This window comes from Oryzias latipes, chromosome 18, assembly GCF_053564925.1.
Source record: "Oryzias latipes strain Hd-rR chromosome 18, Olatipes_Hd-rR_3.1".
NCBI lineage: Eukaryota > Metazoa > Chordata > Actinopteri > Beloniformes > Adrianichthyidae > Oryzias > Oryzias latipes.
In genome coordinates this window covers 24,969,050-24,988,039 of record NC_136254.1, presented here as the reverse complement: position 1 = coordinate 24,988,039, position 18,990 = coordinate 24,969,050, and the positions used below count along the sequence as shown (strand labels likewise).

Genomic DNA, 18,990 nt, shown 5'->3' with positions numbered 1-18,990 from the left:
AACGTCTTTCATGTACCGGAATAGACTGGGGCAAGATTTCCACCGCTTGGACATTTTGCACCAAGTCTCTTCCAACTGTAGATGGTGGGTGTGTGCTAGTATCAGGTAGCAACAGTTCAGTGTGAACACCGTATGCTAAAAAAGGAAGTTCAAAAACCTGCGTTTAGCGGGTTCTTGAACGTATCACACATGCTCGATGTGTGCACAGCATGAATGACAGCCGCTTTCTGTCTTTTCTGTTTCTCCGTGATCCAGATTGATGACTTTCTGTCTCGCATTAGTCCAAGGAGGAAAAAAAAATAGAAATAAAATCAGTGGACCGTTTTATTATTGTTTTTTTATGGAAAAAAAGGAAATATCATAAAATTCAAGAGGGGAATGATCCGATTCTCCTCTGTGATGGTTTTGGACTCCACCCGCTGATCGGGTTATCAACATGTCACAGGCCAAAGCTGAATCACTGATTCGGTCTTCACCAAAACTCAGATTTTTGGTCTCCAGAGGCGCCACAACACGAAACAGGCCGCAGCCGATGCCTGAAATGCGCTGCATGACCTGTGATCGCATCTGTACGTTGACTTTACATTAAAACTGGACGCTCCAGATGCACAAATCACGTTGGGTGTGAACGCAGCTTTAGAAAGAAACACAATTATCAGTCGTTTACCTTTATGTCAGCTTTTGCACACTGTGTGAAATAGAAAAATGTAAGAAAAGCCAAACCGATAAAAACGTCCATGTTTGATGGTAATCTGTCATCAAGCTGCAGCAATAACCAGGTAGAGTACATGTGGAAAAGACTGTTTGGATAAGAGTGCGGTGGATGTTACCAAGGAAGGCTCCTCGGGCTCCGGGGTGCGTGGCGAGCCGTCGGGAGAGGAGGGACAGCTCCGATCACTGGCATTGGTCACGTCCCCATCTGCCAGGGCCTCAAATGAAGGCAATCCGTCCTCATCCACCGGGATGCTGTCCAGGGTCTCTGTGAGCACTGCCAGCAAGTTGGCCTCATTTTCTTCATCTATCTTCTTAAGAAGGAGGCAAGAAAGAAGAAACAGGCATAATGAATAAAAATAAATAAATATGGCCAAATAAAATAGGGCATTTAAGTCAGGAGGGAAAGGTGCTAACATGGAGGGAAGGTGGTAGCTGCATGCAAAAGCTTTCATTACTAATTTGTTAGGAAGACTTTTTGCTCTTATTCTTTTGAGTCGAGAAGTCGGACAGTCTTCAGAGGAACCATATTCTGCTCATTCCGTGAGTCAAGCATGTCTCTTACATTTTAGGCACGCAGCTTACTGGGCCAAAATAATATCTCTAGCAAGAAACCCATTACGAGGACTGACAAGTAGCAAAGAAGACAGAATGGGTTGGGGTGGGGTGGCCTTTGTTGTTGTTTAGGGGGAGAAGACGGAGAAACCCAAAAAAAAAAAAAAGAGAAAAAAGTGGAACCTGTCACTCCTCTTCCTGTCATTGCTGGATGAGTGGACTGCCAAGGAGATATTTGCAAGCAATTCTCAGATAAGGAGAATTACGGCCCGCTAATGCTAAATAAACGCCCCATGTTTGAAAACGACGGCTTGACAGCTGATCTTCCGGGCAGGAAATTGCCATCAACATCTCGTGAAAAATAAAGCTTGTTCCTGTCACTAAGCCTCTGACAGAAGTTGCAGCTGTCTGTTTTTATGGATAAAATTACAACTCTGAGTGAGACAAAAAGCAATAAATGTATAGAGGGATTTTCAGGGGAAGCTGTGTGTTGAGTGTTATATGCAGGATAATCGCCGTCCGTTTAGATATAAGGGACAGAAATACATGAAAAATGCTGTCATAGTCCCACACGATCATCTTTTTTAAAAGTGCTCCCGGCGGTCATTTATTTAGGATTATGCCAGTTTTAGCCAAAATTAAGAAAAACTGTGTTGTTTTCTGGGACATAGTTTCTGCAGAGCGGCAGGAGTTGATCAAAAATTTGTCTTGAAGTTGTGGGCAGAACTGTTGCTCTAAATTGTGAGCGGGAACAATTGTAAGCCTGCGCCATTTCCCATCATCCATCTATTTACACCTTCTCCCGCTTGCTTACAGTCCCTAACAACTCCATCCTATCTTTACTGGTGCAACAAAAATGGCGAACCATTTAGCTGTACAGTTTTGTGCCAAATCCTAGCTCGGACGAGTAAAATGAAGACGTACGAGGATCTATTGGTCTACAAGTGGATGCACCAAAATGAATCATCTACATCGACTGTACCATCTACGTCACGGCTACGAACGACATATTTTTGCTCCGGATTCACAGTGCTTTGAGTAAAGAAATGTTTAGAAATGTAATTTCAATCTCAATTTTCTTGAAAAATGTGTCCCCTTCATGAGAAAAATGCTACAAGAACATGTTAAAAACACCCCAAACAGGCATTTTCATCCAAGTGGGTCTATAGGAGTTCGATGAGGGAGCGCCTCACTTGACCGCTCTAGCTTTCATGCACTGACAGCTAACAACAGGGAGGCACGCTTTCGAGCCATAAAAGAACAGTGGACTTCAAGGCAGCACAAAGATAAACTGTGTTTGCACCGCGGGATGTTCTGTGGTCAGTCCAACGAGAACAAATCCCTCTATGCACACGAGAGGATTATCATCACTCAGTGACGGTGTGCCTATCATTATGTCACCGGGGGTAAAACTAGTCAGAAACTTTAAACACAGACAATTGCCAATTCTGCAGGCACGCCCTTTTTGGCCCTGGATACCCTGCTGGATATCAATGCCTTTTTAGAAAAACTGTATTGCTATTTTAATACTTGTTTCATCCAAAAAAACAAACAAAAAAAAACAGGATTAGCTGCCTATCAGTAAAAATGATGTAAATCTGGGGCTAACTGAGCACATTTTCTCATCACATCGTAAGCATTCAGTCATTATTGAAAAAAATAATGATAAAAGATACATATTTCAAAGAGATAACACGATGCCGACTGGGGCCATGCTGCATTGGAAAGCAAATGCCTTGCAGGAAATTGCTCTGTAAGAGGCGGCATGCTGTTTAATTACTTGCAAGAAGCTTCCAAATCTACTGCGCTGCAACCCAGTGCCATAGCAATGCTCACCATTCTCTATCTTCCCAAATCATTACCTGAGCACTAAGCGGGTTGGTATTAACTGCAGATAAAGCCGGAGCCTTGGCTTAGCAAAAGCACATATCCTTTGTGAGAAATTGAAATTTAGGATCATTTTAGATGATCACAAATGAGTCTTTAATGAGCCAGCCATCTGTCTAGGTCCATACTCATCAACTATCCAATCAACAGTGTATTTAGCTGCAGCTTTATCCACCTCTCACATCCTTCTTAGACCTATAAATCTAAATTCAGTAGAAATTGCGGTCTGTGAGAGCCACAAAACGGGGAAAAAATGTGCAAGCTTCATTGTTGTGCCTTGGAAAGGGCTAAGGAAGCTCAACTGTAGCAATGTCAGTTTAAAAAACAAAACAAAAAAAAGTGCCAAAGCTCCCTAAAGAACACCATTCGCAAAGAAATCCCAGAGGGGACTCTAATATTCTGAGAGACACATGTAAAACCTTTAGTTGTCGAGTAGCAACTGCTGCCGTGGCTCTAGTAGAGGCACTCAGGGCCAAGTGGGGATTTGGGAAACTGGGGTAAGAAGCAAACGTCAGTGATGGTTACTACCCAGGAGAGGAAATGATCTAACACTTTTGTCCACCAGGACAAACCTTTCCATGTCAGCCTAGGAGCCCGTGCGACAAAAATCAATCTGCTGCCAATAGCTCGCCCTTTCTATGTAAATTTCTCAACAAGATCCCGCCAACAACAAAAGCCACGGTTCCGAAGGGGCAGGAGAAGCTGCTGATGGCCCGTTTATTATTGATTACAGTAGCTGCTGAAATCAAATAAATAAATGAGGGAAAAGAGGAAAAATTATCTCAGAGGAAGCCACTTTACTCGGCCATCCCACTTAATGGACCTCACAGAATTCAAGAGATCTTAACAGTCCTGGGCTAATTGTGAGATCACTATATATTAACCCCACTCCCATTCTAAAGGGTGACATTTTGCATCGGTTCTACTCCGAATGCTTCAATTAGCTATAAAGCGCGCTGGCAGTGCTTCCATCTACCAAGCTGCAGAAAAGAAAGCAAAGCCCTGTTGTTCATTATTAGGTGAGGCCCCTTTGTTATCAGCCTGGCAGCTTTTGAGAATGTCCTTGCCTTTTACCCCTTTTATTGGGTTCTCCAGGACACCATTGTACTCAAGGAGATACTGTTCACAGAGCTGATAACGGAAGGTGAAGGTGATGGTTTAAGCAAACACTCAGTCCTGCACACTGAGGAAAATAACCAAATTAGATCTACTAATTGCTTCTTAAGGATTTTAATCTCCAGAGCAATTGGTGGTTCTTCTAAGTAGTTATTTATTTATTTATATGGGAGTGAAGGATCAAAGTTTTCTTGAATGTGACTGAATGACAGACCTGATTACTGATTATGGTGAAGCTTTAACTAACTCTAACAACCGATTGCTATTTTTAGGTGAGATACTGCAAGCAACACACCTTTATAGGGGGTGTAACGATTAATCGATTCATATTCTTACTATCCAATCAATCTGGAAAACTGTCCAGTAGCCAGGTTTTTATCTCCGAGTCACACTGGATGAATTTTTGGCTAAAGATGTCCTGGATCTATTTTAGGTCATTGAATCCGGATTATTCAAAATGAACCAATATCGTCTATAAATCGTATCATCAACCGAAATTCATGATATGAATCGAATTGTTGTTAAAATGGATTGTTATAACCCTATTTAAACAATTTTGCCCCGATGAGGTCAAACCTTTCCACATGTCCTTCTGATTCTGTGGGTGGGGGTGGGATGGGGGTGGTGGGGGGTTGAGGTAGGGGCTCTGTGCGCTGTGAGGGTGCTGGTATCAAGTCATCACATCTTGCCAAGAAACGCTGGCCTTGGATTTGATAAACAAATAATGTCATTCTGCGTTATTACCCCCAGCCCCTAGATTTCTAAAGAAATAAATCAAAGTCAGCCTCGCCGTTAAGGCGTTAGTCAGGCCTGACACGTTGGCCGGTCACACAGGCACAACATATGGTGGCGGGAAAGGAGGGAGGAGATGGAGGCGAGGGGAGGGGAGGTACGGCACGATGCGCGGCGGGGAGACAAATCACGGCAGCCGCCTGAGACGTCTGGTCATTTAGCATAAGCTTACTGAGATGGAGAGAGGGTGATTATGGCTTATACAGTGTGATGAAACCATACATAATGCTGTTAAGATCCTCCATGTGATTGTGTGTGTGTGTGTGCACACGAGGCAGCGGGCGCACATCTCTTAGTGTTTCACATCATGAAACTGAACACGCAACCTTCACTCTGGTCAGGATGTAAACTAAACCCACCGATTATTTTCCATGTGGGTACAGAATCAATAAGGCGGTATTCTTAAATAATGTCTTGTGAAAACAGTCCCATGGACTCGCTTTTTATGTTCTTGAAAAAACTGGCCCACAGACTGGCAGTCTAGGATCAATTTTCTGCATTTTGAAGGTTCAAAGATTTATTTTCCACAGTCTAGACCAGTGCGGGTGGGCAAACTATGGCCCAGGAGCCATATGCTGCCTGATAAACTGTTTAATCTGGTCAGCCAAACTGGAATAAATTATATTGATTATAATTATGCTTCCTGTAATTCCGGTGTGTCTCCATAGGTGCCACTCTACAAATAAATGTACCCTTGTCTTGATGCAGTAAAGTTATTTACTTTATGTTCAGGTGGCGTTGGAAGATTTGTTGTTTTTTGTATTTTTCCGAGCCGGTCATTCCGACACTACACGAACGCAGCATCTCTCTAAGTTTTTATTTTTCACTAATGGTAAAAACATACATAACAAAAGCCACCATTTTTAAATAAAAACTCCAAAATGTTCTGTTTTAAGTTATTTTCAATCCAAGGTAGAGCATGTTTTCATCCAAATTCCAAGTTATTGCTTTCTCTTATGAGGTGAAATACCAGAAGTATCTACTTTTGTCAAATTAGAACCCTATGTGACCCACGGGTCAAATGGTTTGCCCGGCCCTGCGCGTGATTAACGTTTAATGCTTGACACGATTATAAAATCAGGATTTTTAGAGACCTTATTTTCAGCTTGTTTATCCGGCTGCAGCACAACTTTGTGCAACAGGATCAGCACTTTGTACCTCACGTTAACCAAAATTGGCAGATCTGAGGAGCTCTTAGAAGTAGCCTCATTAAAAGCAAGCCTCAAAATCTCAGTTTAGAAGAATCTGTGAGTCAGAAGTCAGTGTGGAAGCGGTTCGGCTCGTCACTGAGGACCGGGATGTGTGGGTGGGAGCAGATATCTCTCGAGAGCCATTTGAGGATGTTACAGCGCTATAATAGCAGTTGAGGGTGGGGGTAGAGGGTGGAGAAATGAGGTTAGACTGAACCAAACAGAGAAAGAAAAGTGTTGTTACTCTTGCTGACACAGGGTAGATACGATCGAGACACCTACTCAAGAGATGTCTAGCTTTCAATGGAAGTTAAAAGCTTTATACCTATAACCCTGCGCCAAAACCAACCAAATAATACCAACCGAGGTCAAAAATATTTTTCTCTTAACTTTTGCGCTATAATTTTTGGACAGCTATTAAACTAACTGATCGCATTGGAGGAGGCTCCGTTGTGTCCTGGTGGAGCCTCCCCATCCTCGGTCCTGCTCCAAGCTCCTGTTGTTTTGCTCCTCCAGCCGTTAAACAGATGGTCTGAGCAACCATTTGCTAACACCACCAAATCACACGCCACCGTAATGACTGGACACTCACTCTTTTGTTTTGGCAGCTTCTTCCCAATCTGCTCGGCATGAGGAAACACTGATTGCTGTGATTGCTCCGACTGTGTTTTGCTCCGACGGTCACAGCAGGAGGGGGAAAAAAAACAGAGGTAGGGAGGCTCGGATAAGGAATATTCAGCTAGATGCAGAGATGGGATGAGGAATGGTGCTTCCCTCTGCTTTTTTTTCTCCTCCTAATGGAATGCAAATAGCTATTTGCTTAAGTCGGCAGCTCTGAATGTGCACTACTAAGCAAGAGGCCTTTGAACCTACTGTTAGACTGCTGATAATGTGCTGGTGGAACGCGGGGACAGATTGAGCTCAGAAAAAAAAAGAGGGCTTTTTCCGTAACATTTGCTGGATGAAACACAGGGACGACTTCAGAAAGCAGCTTTTCATTTAAAAAATACACACAGAGAAAAGCTGATCACTTTGATTCTGACATTTACATAGATCTGCGACACCAGTCGAATGGACCAAAATTTCTTGTTATTATCTGCCGCTGACATTGCCTCGACACACACTTTCGTCCGTACGCGCACCTGCACAATGGAGCTCCTGACCTTTTAGGCCGAGCCAAGCCCATTGAGGGTTTGTGGTGTTTCATTTGTCAAAGTAATGTCTTCCTCGGAACAATGCCAAAGCAAGGAGAGCCGGGACAGGATCTACTGGACTACAGTGTTTCCAACAAAAGACACATAAAGCTGTCTTTCTGGAACACTGTCTTATTAAAGTTTCAGTTCTTACAATGATACGAGACGAGGAAACCAATTTCTGGAAAGTGAACAGTTTGTGGGGGATAGGAAGTCAATTCGTAACCAAAAAAATTACCTTTTTCAAATTCTACTTATTATGCAGGCTTCCTGGAACAAGTGAGTGTGACCTCATCCATAGATAATGACTGGCTTCTGGTTCCAATGAAATGAAGTCAATTCAGTCACCATATTTTCACCCGAGTCGGTCTGAGACAACGTTTCTATGGCAACCACTCTCACCAATCAAGAGAGAGTGTATTAGAAGGCCACACCCCTTCGACTGAAAGCGGGGCTAGGGGGAATCTGTCAAACGTTTTGAACAATCGACAAGACCCCCAGCTTTTACTGAGCCATCTGATTGGTCAGTATATAACTTGAATAAGATGATCTACAGAAAAAGTATCATAAAATTTTTAGAATTAGCAAGAATGTGTTGTAAAAAAAAAAAGACAGACTGGTGACCTGTCTAGCGTGTACCCCGCCTGTGACCCCGAAAAGAATACAGCGGGTTAAGGAAATGGATGGATGTTAAAAAAAAAGGTATCAAGGCTGTGTCACACAGCCACTTCATACATTTTCCGCATATGATACAGATAACATTTTGAGCTTTCGTGATACATGCTAGATTTTCATGAGTGTTTCTTGAGTTCTTAAAAATGTATGGGCCGTTGAGAATTACACAGTTTACATGTATTTCAAGATTTATATTTATAAGCAATTATTACGTAAATCTTACTCAACTGTGCCCTGATTCTGCGAGATTCATACGCACATTTGTGGCTTTCCATGACCGTACCACATTTCTTTAACAAACTTTTCATGCATATACTACCAATTTACAACGTTTATCTCGCGTATACGGCGCACGTAACACTAATGAATTGCATAGAAACACCACAATAATCCCACACAGTTCTACATTGATTTACGTGTTCTTTGCGTGGTTTATTCATAGTTCTTCTGTGATTTTAGAACCACGACTTTTCTTACTATTTCCATGTATATTCACTTATAACCAATTTTCATCTGTGCAATATGCACAAAATGTTCGTAGTGGCTGTGTGACACGGTTTATGGGATTTTGGCTTTTTGGGACTTCCAGTTTGGAACGCCAGGAGGGAGGAGATACTCAGTCCAGTTCTCATATACAGTCAATGGATGCAACATTGGCCCTGTCGTGGCACCGACCATTTGCACGAAGACAGTTTGGTGATTAGAGAGTAACCCGTTACTTCTGTGTGTGTGAGAAAAAGCTGCTTCTAGATTAAGGCAGAAGTCAGTCACTGGAGTGTGTGTGTGCTTCTCCTTCGTGTCCTGACTCTCAACATTTTTGTCTCAGCTTTGTATTGTTTATCTTTTAGCACACCTTGAGAAGTAATATATGTTCGTGGGAGGCTGAATGCGGAGGACTTCTCAGGTGTGTTGTGCAAGCGTTACCAAACGTTAGGATGCATACATCTTTAAAAAATGAAAAGCACATCAAAGGAAGTGTACACATAAGTCAATACAATTCCTGCTGGTGGGCATAAGGCTGGGATACAGTGAGAAAGGTGAGGTGGGGAGGTGGATATGAAAGCTCTCCAAGCTTTGCTTTGTAGCACTGTGCTTTGAATCTTGAGCTGTACTTCACTGTAATCTGGGATCTGCTGTCTCCAGAATACTGATATAGGCTTGCTTTTTACAGCTTACCCCCATTTGTGCACTTCCACCTCACCTAAACGCAAAACTGCCAAGCCTGCCAAAACAAACATTTTATAAATTTGCTGTTGATCACTTGAAATTATGGATCGACTGATGTTATATCCAACCATTCAGAGCCTTACAATATTTTACAGGGAAGAAATCTGGATTACAAAAGGAAGTTCTGTGAGCCTGAAAAATGTATTTTTGAAGAAGAAAAAAAACGAAGTTACAGTGCGTACACACCGGACGTGATCCATCCTCATGAATGGGCTTTTAGCAAACAGTGTTCACAATGGGTTTGTTGCTATGCAATACTAGCACATGTACCTACAACTTGATAGAAAATTTAAAACTCTCACTTAAAATCTCGTGAAGCTATATGAAACGATACATGAAAAACTTGGTGTAATATAATTCCAGCCGGACACAGACTGCACTTAAGTTACTCCAGTTAATACTTTCTCCTAGATGATGTTGGTACTTCGATTTTTTAAAAAGGTTGCTGCCCGTACGTCACCACCAAATCAGAGTCATTGATTGGTCAAAGTTAAACTGGTTTAACTTTAAATGCACGTTCAATGGATGCACGTTTTGCATGCTGAGCACGAAAACTGACTTAAAAACATAAATGGCGCCATGTGAACACGGGAGAAGCCCCCACAGAAAACACAGAAGCCCAAAATGAACTCAGACAGTTGTGGAGCTGCTGACATTTCCCCTTTAAGTACGGTAGTCATAAGCTTCAATACTGAAGCTAACGCTCCAGTGTTGAAGCTTTCGACTACCGTACTTTCCAACCGCTTACACAATTGACATATATCAGCTAATTCTGTCGCAAAGAAAAGCGGCTTTGTGCTGTTATCAGTGCAAAACTGATATGAAAAATCCCTTATTTCCCGCGTCAAAATCTGCTGATTCACGTTGATCGTGTAAACGATAGAAGAGTTACGGTCGGTCAAAGACGTTGTTATTTAGGTGTCACCTGTGACGTCGTCTGTGTTAAAAGGTTAACAGAATAAAGGGTTCCCCATTATTTTGAAAGGAAATTCAAATTTATAATCATTGAGTCCAAACCTATCCGCTATTTAGAAGTTGCATTTCCACCTTCTTTTCACATCAAACCAAAAGTTTTTAAGCAATTTTCGTGTTTATGTAAATGCAAAACTTTTTTTTCTATTCAACAAAATCCTAGCAAAGGATTTCACTTTAGACTCTAGAGCTAATGATTGGGCAGCAGGTGACTCATCCAAGCATGAAGTCCCTCATGCAGCAGCCCAGCCTAGGAGAGCCTCTTGAACTATTTGAAGCCTGTGCAGACTTAAATGCTTCGGGGGGTGGGGGTGGAGGGGGGGCGAGCTGAAGCTATAGGCATGGATGATAACACTCGAACTAAGTCTAAACCAGAGGATGCACATGCCCGGACTGCAATATGCACAGCCAAAAGCAATGATCTCAATTACAAAAGTTTGAAAAATTAAGACAAAAACAGATGACAAAACCTTTTGAGGTCCTTACAGCTAGAAATATAGCATGTCGTTGCCCAATTATATACAATAAAAGGCAAACAAAGATATTTTGAGCAAATGTGGATTCATCATCGCTATTAGCAGCGTCACATACCAATATAAAAAAAAATATGTGTTAGTGACATGAAGAAAGGAATCTTCAAAGAAGTAGTTGGATGGTGGTTCAGAAATCAGTTAAAATGAACTCTGCAGGAACAAGATGTGCCAACGATATTCAAGTTCAAAGTCTAAATCCTCCTGAATTGTATGCCATTAGTGTACAACAAGGAGCGTAGAGCAACTTATCAATTAACACAGATAAGATCCACTGTAACACCCCCATGAAGCATTTTCCTGTTAAAATGGCTTTGAGCCAGCGAAAGAATTAACTTCTATGGCGTAGAAAGGTTTTCTAAGGAAACCAGATAAACCAATATATTTGCAGAAGAAAAAACATCTATAGACATCGAGGCAAAAGCCTCTGTCTACAGCCTTAGTCACATGCACCTGTATGGGGGTTGACTTATACAGGTACTGCAGGTTTTTGGGTTGTCGAGGCCCATGGAGGTCGTAGAAAGTAGTAGGGGCATCTGATTCTACATTCACCTTGCCCTCGGTAACACGCATTCAAGCCGCCATTTTCATTGAAAAGTCTATGAAAATGCGTAAATGCATGTGGCAGGCTCACGTTTTAAAAATTCTCACATTCAAGCGGAGCTACGTAAGTTCGTTTTCGGGCTCTACGTACAAAACATGTCCATTTTTGAATGTACATACCCGGTATGTACATAGTAATAAAGGGATTACAGGTGTGTCTTGCAGTTGATTTGAGGCTCTTACAGCCACCTCAAGAGACGTCATGAGAATGGAATTGTCCCTCATGTGGTGAGTGTATCATGAACTATTTGTGTGAGGATAATAGAAGCTGCATGGACTTGTGATTTTTTTGGTTTGTTTTTTATCAGCCAGCGTTTTCTGTTCTCTTTTTACCTTTCCGTGTTTCTCTTTTATGTGTACATTTCATTCATTCAATTGTAGCGCCGGGCATTTCCTTCATCTTTTCCCTTGCATTAGAAAAGGCAGAATCAAAGTGTTCTAGCAATATTGTGTTTGTTCCAGAGCCACCGGTGTGTGGCTTTGGTGGGATGAGAGAGATGGCCATCCACTGGGAGCATGGGATCAGCTGGGGCAGCAGCACCAAACCATGCCTCAATCAGCAGCAGAGGCCCACTGGGACCATGCTTTGAGTGTGCACGCGACTGAGACAGACAGGCAGCCAAGCAGCCACCACCAGACCAAAAGATGTTCCTTTGCTCTTTTTCCAAAAACTCCCCTGAGCGCCCCCCCCCCCCCCCCTCCTCTTTTTTTTCTTCTTTTTTTGGCCACATCACCCCTCTACTTACTACCCTTTTATTTTCTCCCTTCAAATTCTCTCTGCTTCCTTGCAGGCGTTTATTCCAGAAGCGACTGCTGTTGGCCAAAAATATATTTGTTTAGCCGCTGCTGCTTCAACTTCCGATCATCCAAGAACACGTGCTTCGCCTTGGGAACGGGAGGACAGAGAGAAGGGAGGCGGGGGGTGGTGGTGGTGGTGAAGAGAGCCCACAGCAGGTTGAGAGCTCTTGTAGCCGAGTGGATCTGACAGACGCTCCAAGATGACACAAGCTTGGACAGCCTGTATCTGCATCTCTCAACCATGCATCTGCGCCTATTTGTCTACACTCCCCCTCCGTTTTTTTGTACCTTGACACAGCATACTGTTGCTGTGTAAAAGCGCCTCGTGAAAGTAATTGAGGATTTTCTTTCTACCAGAGAATGCAAACAATACATCAGTGCGATAAAAGTGAAGGGGACTTGAGATGGGAGAAAGCACGCGGTGTCTTCTAATAAGACTCACTTGTGGAAATCATATTATACAGCCGAGTATGATAATTCATACACCCTTTGCTGGAACAGTGAACTGGTGCGGGTGGTGTACTCTCAAATGTCAGCATAAATTTGCAAAATAAATGCAACCGACATTCAGCAGTGAGTGGGAGCCGGGACAATAAGGGTTTGGGCTGTTTGTGTGTGTCTTTGTGTGTGTGAGGGCATGACGACGCCTCTAAGAGGGTGTGTGACTTTCCACTCATTTGTATTTTGACTCTCAGGAACAACAGCCTTGTGTAAACATCTATACTCACTACCATAAGCTCAGGTGCGTTTCAAAGAAAACTTAACCCAAACTATCTACTGTATTTTCCACATTAAAGGGCGGAAAACTGATGCCATATATAAGAAGCACCGAACGATAACGCTACATGCACACTGGGTATGTAATGCGCAATCAAGAACGTGCTTAATGGGCATTTTTGGATGCGCCTTTGGCCTAAGGTATTAACACTTGACCATCTCTATCCCATACTAGTGCATGCACCTACAGCACAGTGCTTAACTTGAACCAACACAAATAGTTGGTCTTGTTTTGAAAAGGATGCTAACTATATGTCACTACCCAGTCCGAGTCCTTGATAGGTCCAAGTTCAACTGGTCTAACTTCCAACACACATTCAGTGGCTGCAAGTTTGGTAGGTAAAGCCCAAAAGCAGAAAAACTTGTGTAACGAAGCACAAACACAAGAGTTTTGAATGCAGAGCCATATACCCACGTTTACATGGACTTTTCATCTGAGGTGGTCGCTTGAACACGTATTTCCAAGCCCGTAGTGCAAGCCGTAGTGAATGTAGCATAATGTATCATGAGGTACATTAAGAGTGAGAGATAAGTCGGTCTGCCATTCTACAACTTGTTTGTGACACTGCTACACGTTAGCCATGTTAGAAATGTTAGTATATTCTCAATACCTGTTGCTCCTACTTTTGTTTGCAAGACCTAAAACAAGATACGGCTAAAATAAACATTACTGTGACTACGCTAACTCTCAACCTTGTTATTAACAGACAAAAAAAAATAATTAAATTTCGGCACTGCTGCTCGTTGGTTTTGTTAGCCACGTTAGTGTTTTCACAATACACGTAACTCGCAACTTAGTTTACAATACGTAAAAACACAGACTGATACCGGTAAACCAAACATTGCTGGGACTACTCCAACATCCAACCTTGTTAATAACATGTAAAATAACATGGCCTGACATCGCTACCCTTTCGCTGTGCTAGCGGTCTCACAATAACACCCAACCTTGTTTGCAACAACACAACCAAAATTAATCCATATTTAAGGTGTTTAGATTTTAAGGCACATTGTAATTTTAGCCAAATATAATAAAAGCTTTTAAGTGTGCCCAGATATTGAGGAAAATACAGTAATCTTGTTTTACTCGACAACAGGCGCTACAGCATATGTCCAATAACACACAAAATAAGTAAATCTAAGCGGTGTACTGGCCTTTAAAGACTGAAAACATTGCATCCTGTTTGAGCATAGCTGATATAAATCAAGAACTGCATATGTGTACTCACATGCATGCAGTCTATGTTGAATATCAGCAATGCTTTAAGCCTTGGCATCTTTTTTTACTGCCTACTAAGCCTACAACCTTTTACTTCCAATCCATGGGCTTTGGTTTAGGCTGGCTTCAGTCCAAGCTTCTCCTCGTCTATTTGATGGTCTGTTTCACTACCCATCTGTCCCCCATGCTTCTCCGTCGGTCTTACTTGTCATTTGTTGGCCTTTTCTGTCCATGCGCCTCCCTTTCACTCGTTCTCCTCTATCTGCTCTTGTCCATGTGGTCCACCTGTCCATCTATCATCGGTGTATCTCGCCAAAGGACAGCCACAGCAGCAGCATGTCAAAAGGTACACGAGTGCCAGTTTTCTCTCAGAATCATGCAGACTGACACACAGCCTGCAACAGCTGTAAATTCCTTCATCTGCATATGTGCAATGTGGCCATGACACATAATTGTGCGACCGCCATCAGGGCCGCCACAGAAGAATCTGTATCAGCCAAAACTGAAGAGTCGCTCTTCCATCGTTCAAATATTTGCAACTCAACATGAAATCTGAAAAGAAACCTGTGGTCAAAAAGACATTGGGTCACACTTGTTTGCTATTATCTTTGGCTGAACACTGGGAACTTATTGGACTTACCACCCCTTAACAACTGTAGCCTTAAATAGATCATGGTCTTTCTGGGTTGGCCTGTTTTGAAGAGGTGTCAAAAACGCCAGGCAAGGGGCAATGGCTTCAATGCATTGGTGAGCACGAGTGTGTGTGGGATGTCAGCTATAATACAAAACCGCAGTGCGGTGTGTCCTTCAAATTTGTGCCGGGGACAGTTTAGAGCAGTTAGAGGCCTCAGAAGAAGCTAAAGGCCAGTCAGAGGACAGTGTGGTGATCTTGCAGAAGGGAATGCACATAGATCAAAAAATCCTCCTACAAGCATTTATACGCACTTTCACTGCCTAGGCATAGTGTCAATTTGCAGTATTACCTTGGTGATCAGCTAAGGACGCTTTTACACTAGGATAATTAGCAGACTTGGTTTGACTGCACAGGGAACACCAACATTTTTCACACCTTGCTTTGGTGTTGCTTTCTGAACTGCACTCTGGAAAGCAGGCCAAAGTGCCTGGAAAAGCCATGCAGTTACAAAAACTGGATGTTGGGGGACGTATCACCTGAAAGTAGCTCTGACCAAAAAAAACAACAAAAAAACCAAAAGGAGCATACTAAGCCTCGATTGTCCCTACAACGTGTGTTCATAGCACTAGTTCCAATGAAAAGTCTATGTAAAAAAAGCCTAAGTGTTGAGGTCTTCTGCATTTACAACTGACGTGTTCACATGTCGCTCTGTATCTAGAGCCCGAAAATGGGCTCTAGATACAGAGAGTTAAACCAGGTCACACTTTGACCAAACAGGGACTCAGATTTGGTAGTGACGCATGGATGGCATCATTTTTACTTGAGGAAGTGCCAATCATTTCAAAATTGATGATGAAGGAAACATTAATAATGGCGATTTATGGAATATATCGGAATAGAGCTTTGAAAGAAAAAGTCTGGAGCAAGATTCCCGAAATTTGCACCGCTTTGACATTTCGCACCTCCAACTGTAGGTGACGCACATGCACTAGTATTGGGTGGCAACAGTCCAGTGTGAACACCATATACTAAAAGCGTGTTCAAGAACCCCGGATTAATGGTCTTGACACATGCCCAGTGTGAACGTGGCATAACACTTGCCAAAAGAGAAGTTCTAACGTTTTCGAGATTTTTGTTCATTTGCTCTGTGGACTATTTTTTTTATTATTATTAATAAACAGTAAAAAAAAAATATATAGAAAAGAAACATCAGGTGTCTGACCGTCAAGTCAACTTTAGAGGTTCCCGATATTTTAGAGGACCCAACGACTCAAGCAGGGACATTTAGAAATCAATGATCGGGATTCGTGCTGATCAAAACGGACATAATTTTCTGCTAAATCGCTCAGAACAGGTATATGCAAGACAGGCACAGAAACAAATGCAAAATAAAGGACACACTTTCTTTAAAAGCTGTAAAAGTTGGCTAGTTATTAGCGTTTTCTCTAATCTTCAACTTCTGAACGGATGCCTCTCTGTTATGAGCTGAGGCCAGTTGTGGGGGCTGATGAAGTACAGCTGCAGAGTTAGACCTCTGATCCCTGCCAAGCAGCAAACTTTCCTGTCAGATTAGGCAGGATTAGCCGAGTTCTGCTGTATGATGAACTGAGAACTTCATGTGGTGACTGGTTGGTTTCCAAAAAAGGGAAAGAAAAAAATATGTATTACTTGCTTTGAAACCCCGATTTTGACTGTTTAATTGGAAGCCTTTCCGTACCCTTGACATTATACGATAGCTGCTGGCTTACTGAGTGTGTGAAAACATCAGCCGCTTACTGCAACACACAGAATTCGTGTGGGGGGCAGACACGTGCTGTGGTGTGGCGAAGCATGTGCGCATGCAGACGCAGTCACACACACAGATCTGCAGTGGGTGCTAAGTTCCATTGTGTTTTAAAATGAAACACAAGCACATGCATACATTCTCATTGGTATTTTTATCCATCCCCAGAGCCAATTGGTGGCTGCAAGCCATATCGCTCTTAGACAACAGAGGAGCCACCAGCTAGTACTTAAGGTTCTTTTTTCTTTCTGTGTGTGTGTTGGATGCATGATGATATACGGAGACTCTGGAAAAGGTGGTGGTAGGGAGGGGGTCCAAACATGGAAAGAATGTAGCATCTTATCAACTGTTGCCTGCATGACCACTGAGGGGACAAACACACACACAAAACAGAGAAATATGTGGCTAAACGACAGGGCCAAAGGCATGCACTGCCTCCTTGGACAGGATCTTTTCTCCTGAGGCACAAGCTAAAGCATCCAATCTCAGTCTTTCTTGTCTATCTCTGGCCCTGATAATGGCTTATAATGAACTGGGGACTGGAATTCAGTCCCAAGACCGATGGCTTTATGGCCCTGGCCAGATCATCACCCTCTGTGGACCTGGTTTGCCACCCAGTGAGAACAGAAAGATGAAAACGGAAGAAGCAAAAAAGGGATGGGAGGGCAAAGATTAAAGATCCACACTCCAACCTTTGAGAAGAATTTTGCAATACAGCCTCCACGTCCAGAGTTTACTAAGGCTCATTGTCTCAGATCTGTGCCGCGTTACTGTCTTCAGGCTGCTCAGAGTTTTGATAAGGTAGCCTTCCATCACGGCTAGGAGTAAAACCAGGGGACAAAGGTCCTCATGGCCTTATCAGCCTTCGCCTTATCTCCTCTTTTATACTTTGCGGCGATGTATAGTGCTGTTTGTAAACTGGTTGTACAGTTTGTTTGGGTCGTCAACAAGGATGTGATAAGATGTGGTGTTTGCTCGAAGGATGTTTTTATTTCTTGCTCACCCCTGCGAGTAATGATACCACCGAAGCACATTCCACACAAGCAGCCACTTCCCAAAAGAAAAGCATTGAATGAACTCAAAAGAGCTACTTACCTCAAAAAGATTCGATGCTTCATTCCCATACTGAGTGGAAACGATCTCTGATTGGTCACTGTACCATTTGAGGCCGCCCAGGAAGCTGTCTGCATCTAAATCACTGACGTCCAGCTCTGAGAGGTCAAGTTCAGGGAGGTCCGGGCAGAGGGGCTGATCTTCACCAACCAAGGCAGCACACTGGACAACAATAGAACAAGGGTGATCAGAGGGGTCATGTGCAAATGTAAAACTCAAACTTCCATTTATTTTTAGTCTCCACCGTAATCCACTTCTTATCTCACAATCTTATTGATAAATCTGAACATAAATGAAGCTTTTACGTGACGAGCGCATCATCAAACAGTAACATATAACTTATCTTAATAATTGATTATCAACTGATAACGTTTGGCAAGCTGCAGCTCAGCTGGTTTTGAGGAACAACTTGCAAATGTGCAACCTGTTTCCACTTAGCTTCTGCTCGACCTCCAGTTGGCCACCCTGTGCAAACTGTGATTGGTGACGGCCTCCCGGCTACTAAATATTGCCTTCTGACATTTTGTTATTCACCCAGCCAATGTGTACTGTTTGTAGCAGCTGTTCCTGCTTCCTCCAAACACAAATCATCATCTCCAGTTTGGCTGCGAGGCAGAGGTGTGGACTGGGTTTACAGCCATCAGCCCTGCTCTGTCGTTTTCAGCATCCAACCACACTCTGCAAAAGATTTTTTTGAGAACTTCAAGAGCAAGGGATCAATAAAAGACACCACAGAGTGGAGGCATGTCTGTGCACTCATGCACAAATGTGAATCCAAGCCTGATAAAACGGCTTTATTGCTGCTGTCTGAGATAATGCACGCTCGTAATTTAGTTGACAGCGGATGCAAGCGCCACAGGGAGGCCTTGAGAAAGACATAAGATGGATATCCTCGGGCGAAGCTGAGGGGTATTTGTCCCGCAGACTGAGCAGGCTTGAGAGTCGCTTTCGGCTCAGCTGAGAGAAGGATGCTGTGCCAAGCGGGGTGGGGGTGGGTGGCGCACCCAGACACAGGTGTCATGGTTCATCTGTTCTAAGAATCTGCCAACTTGAATACAGGATGACTTAGACTTTGATGAGGCAAATCCGCAACAGGGTAGAGGGAACAGATTCACTGCGTCTTAGGCTTCCTCCTGAGATGATCCAGTCAGACAAGGCACGACGTAACAGGACAGCAACGCAGCTGTTCGGATATGCAACGGCTGGACTTCCAGT

The 18,990-nt window shown here is 43.0% G+C and overlaps 1 protein-coding gene across 13 annotated transcripts in view; it reads right to left on the bottom strand.

Annotated features, from left to right (window-relative positions):
• Positions 1 to 18,990, bottom strand: part of ppargc1a (peroxisome proliferator-activated receptor gamma, coactivator 1 alpha) — a 422,123-nt gene that overhangs the window by 26,557 nt on the left and 376,576 nt on the right. For 9 of the 13 annotated variants that reach the window (XM_078936425.1, XM_078936423.1, XM_078936429.1 and 6 more), the window contains exons 2-3: positions 17,758 to 17,937; positions 831 to 1,025 (exon numbers count right to left, since the gene is read on the bottom strand). In XM_078936425.1, coding sequence (XP_078792551.1) covers positions 831 to 1,025; positions 17,758 to 17,937 — 375 coding nt within the window. The remainder of the gene's footprint in view (positions 1 to 830; positions 1,026 to 17,757; positions 17,938 to 18,990) is intronic. The other 4 variants (XM_078936424.1, XM_023965807.2, XM_078936422.1 and 1 more) reach the window with 1 other exon arrangement.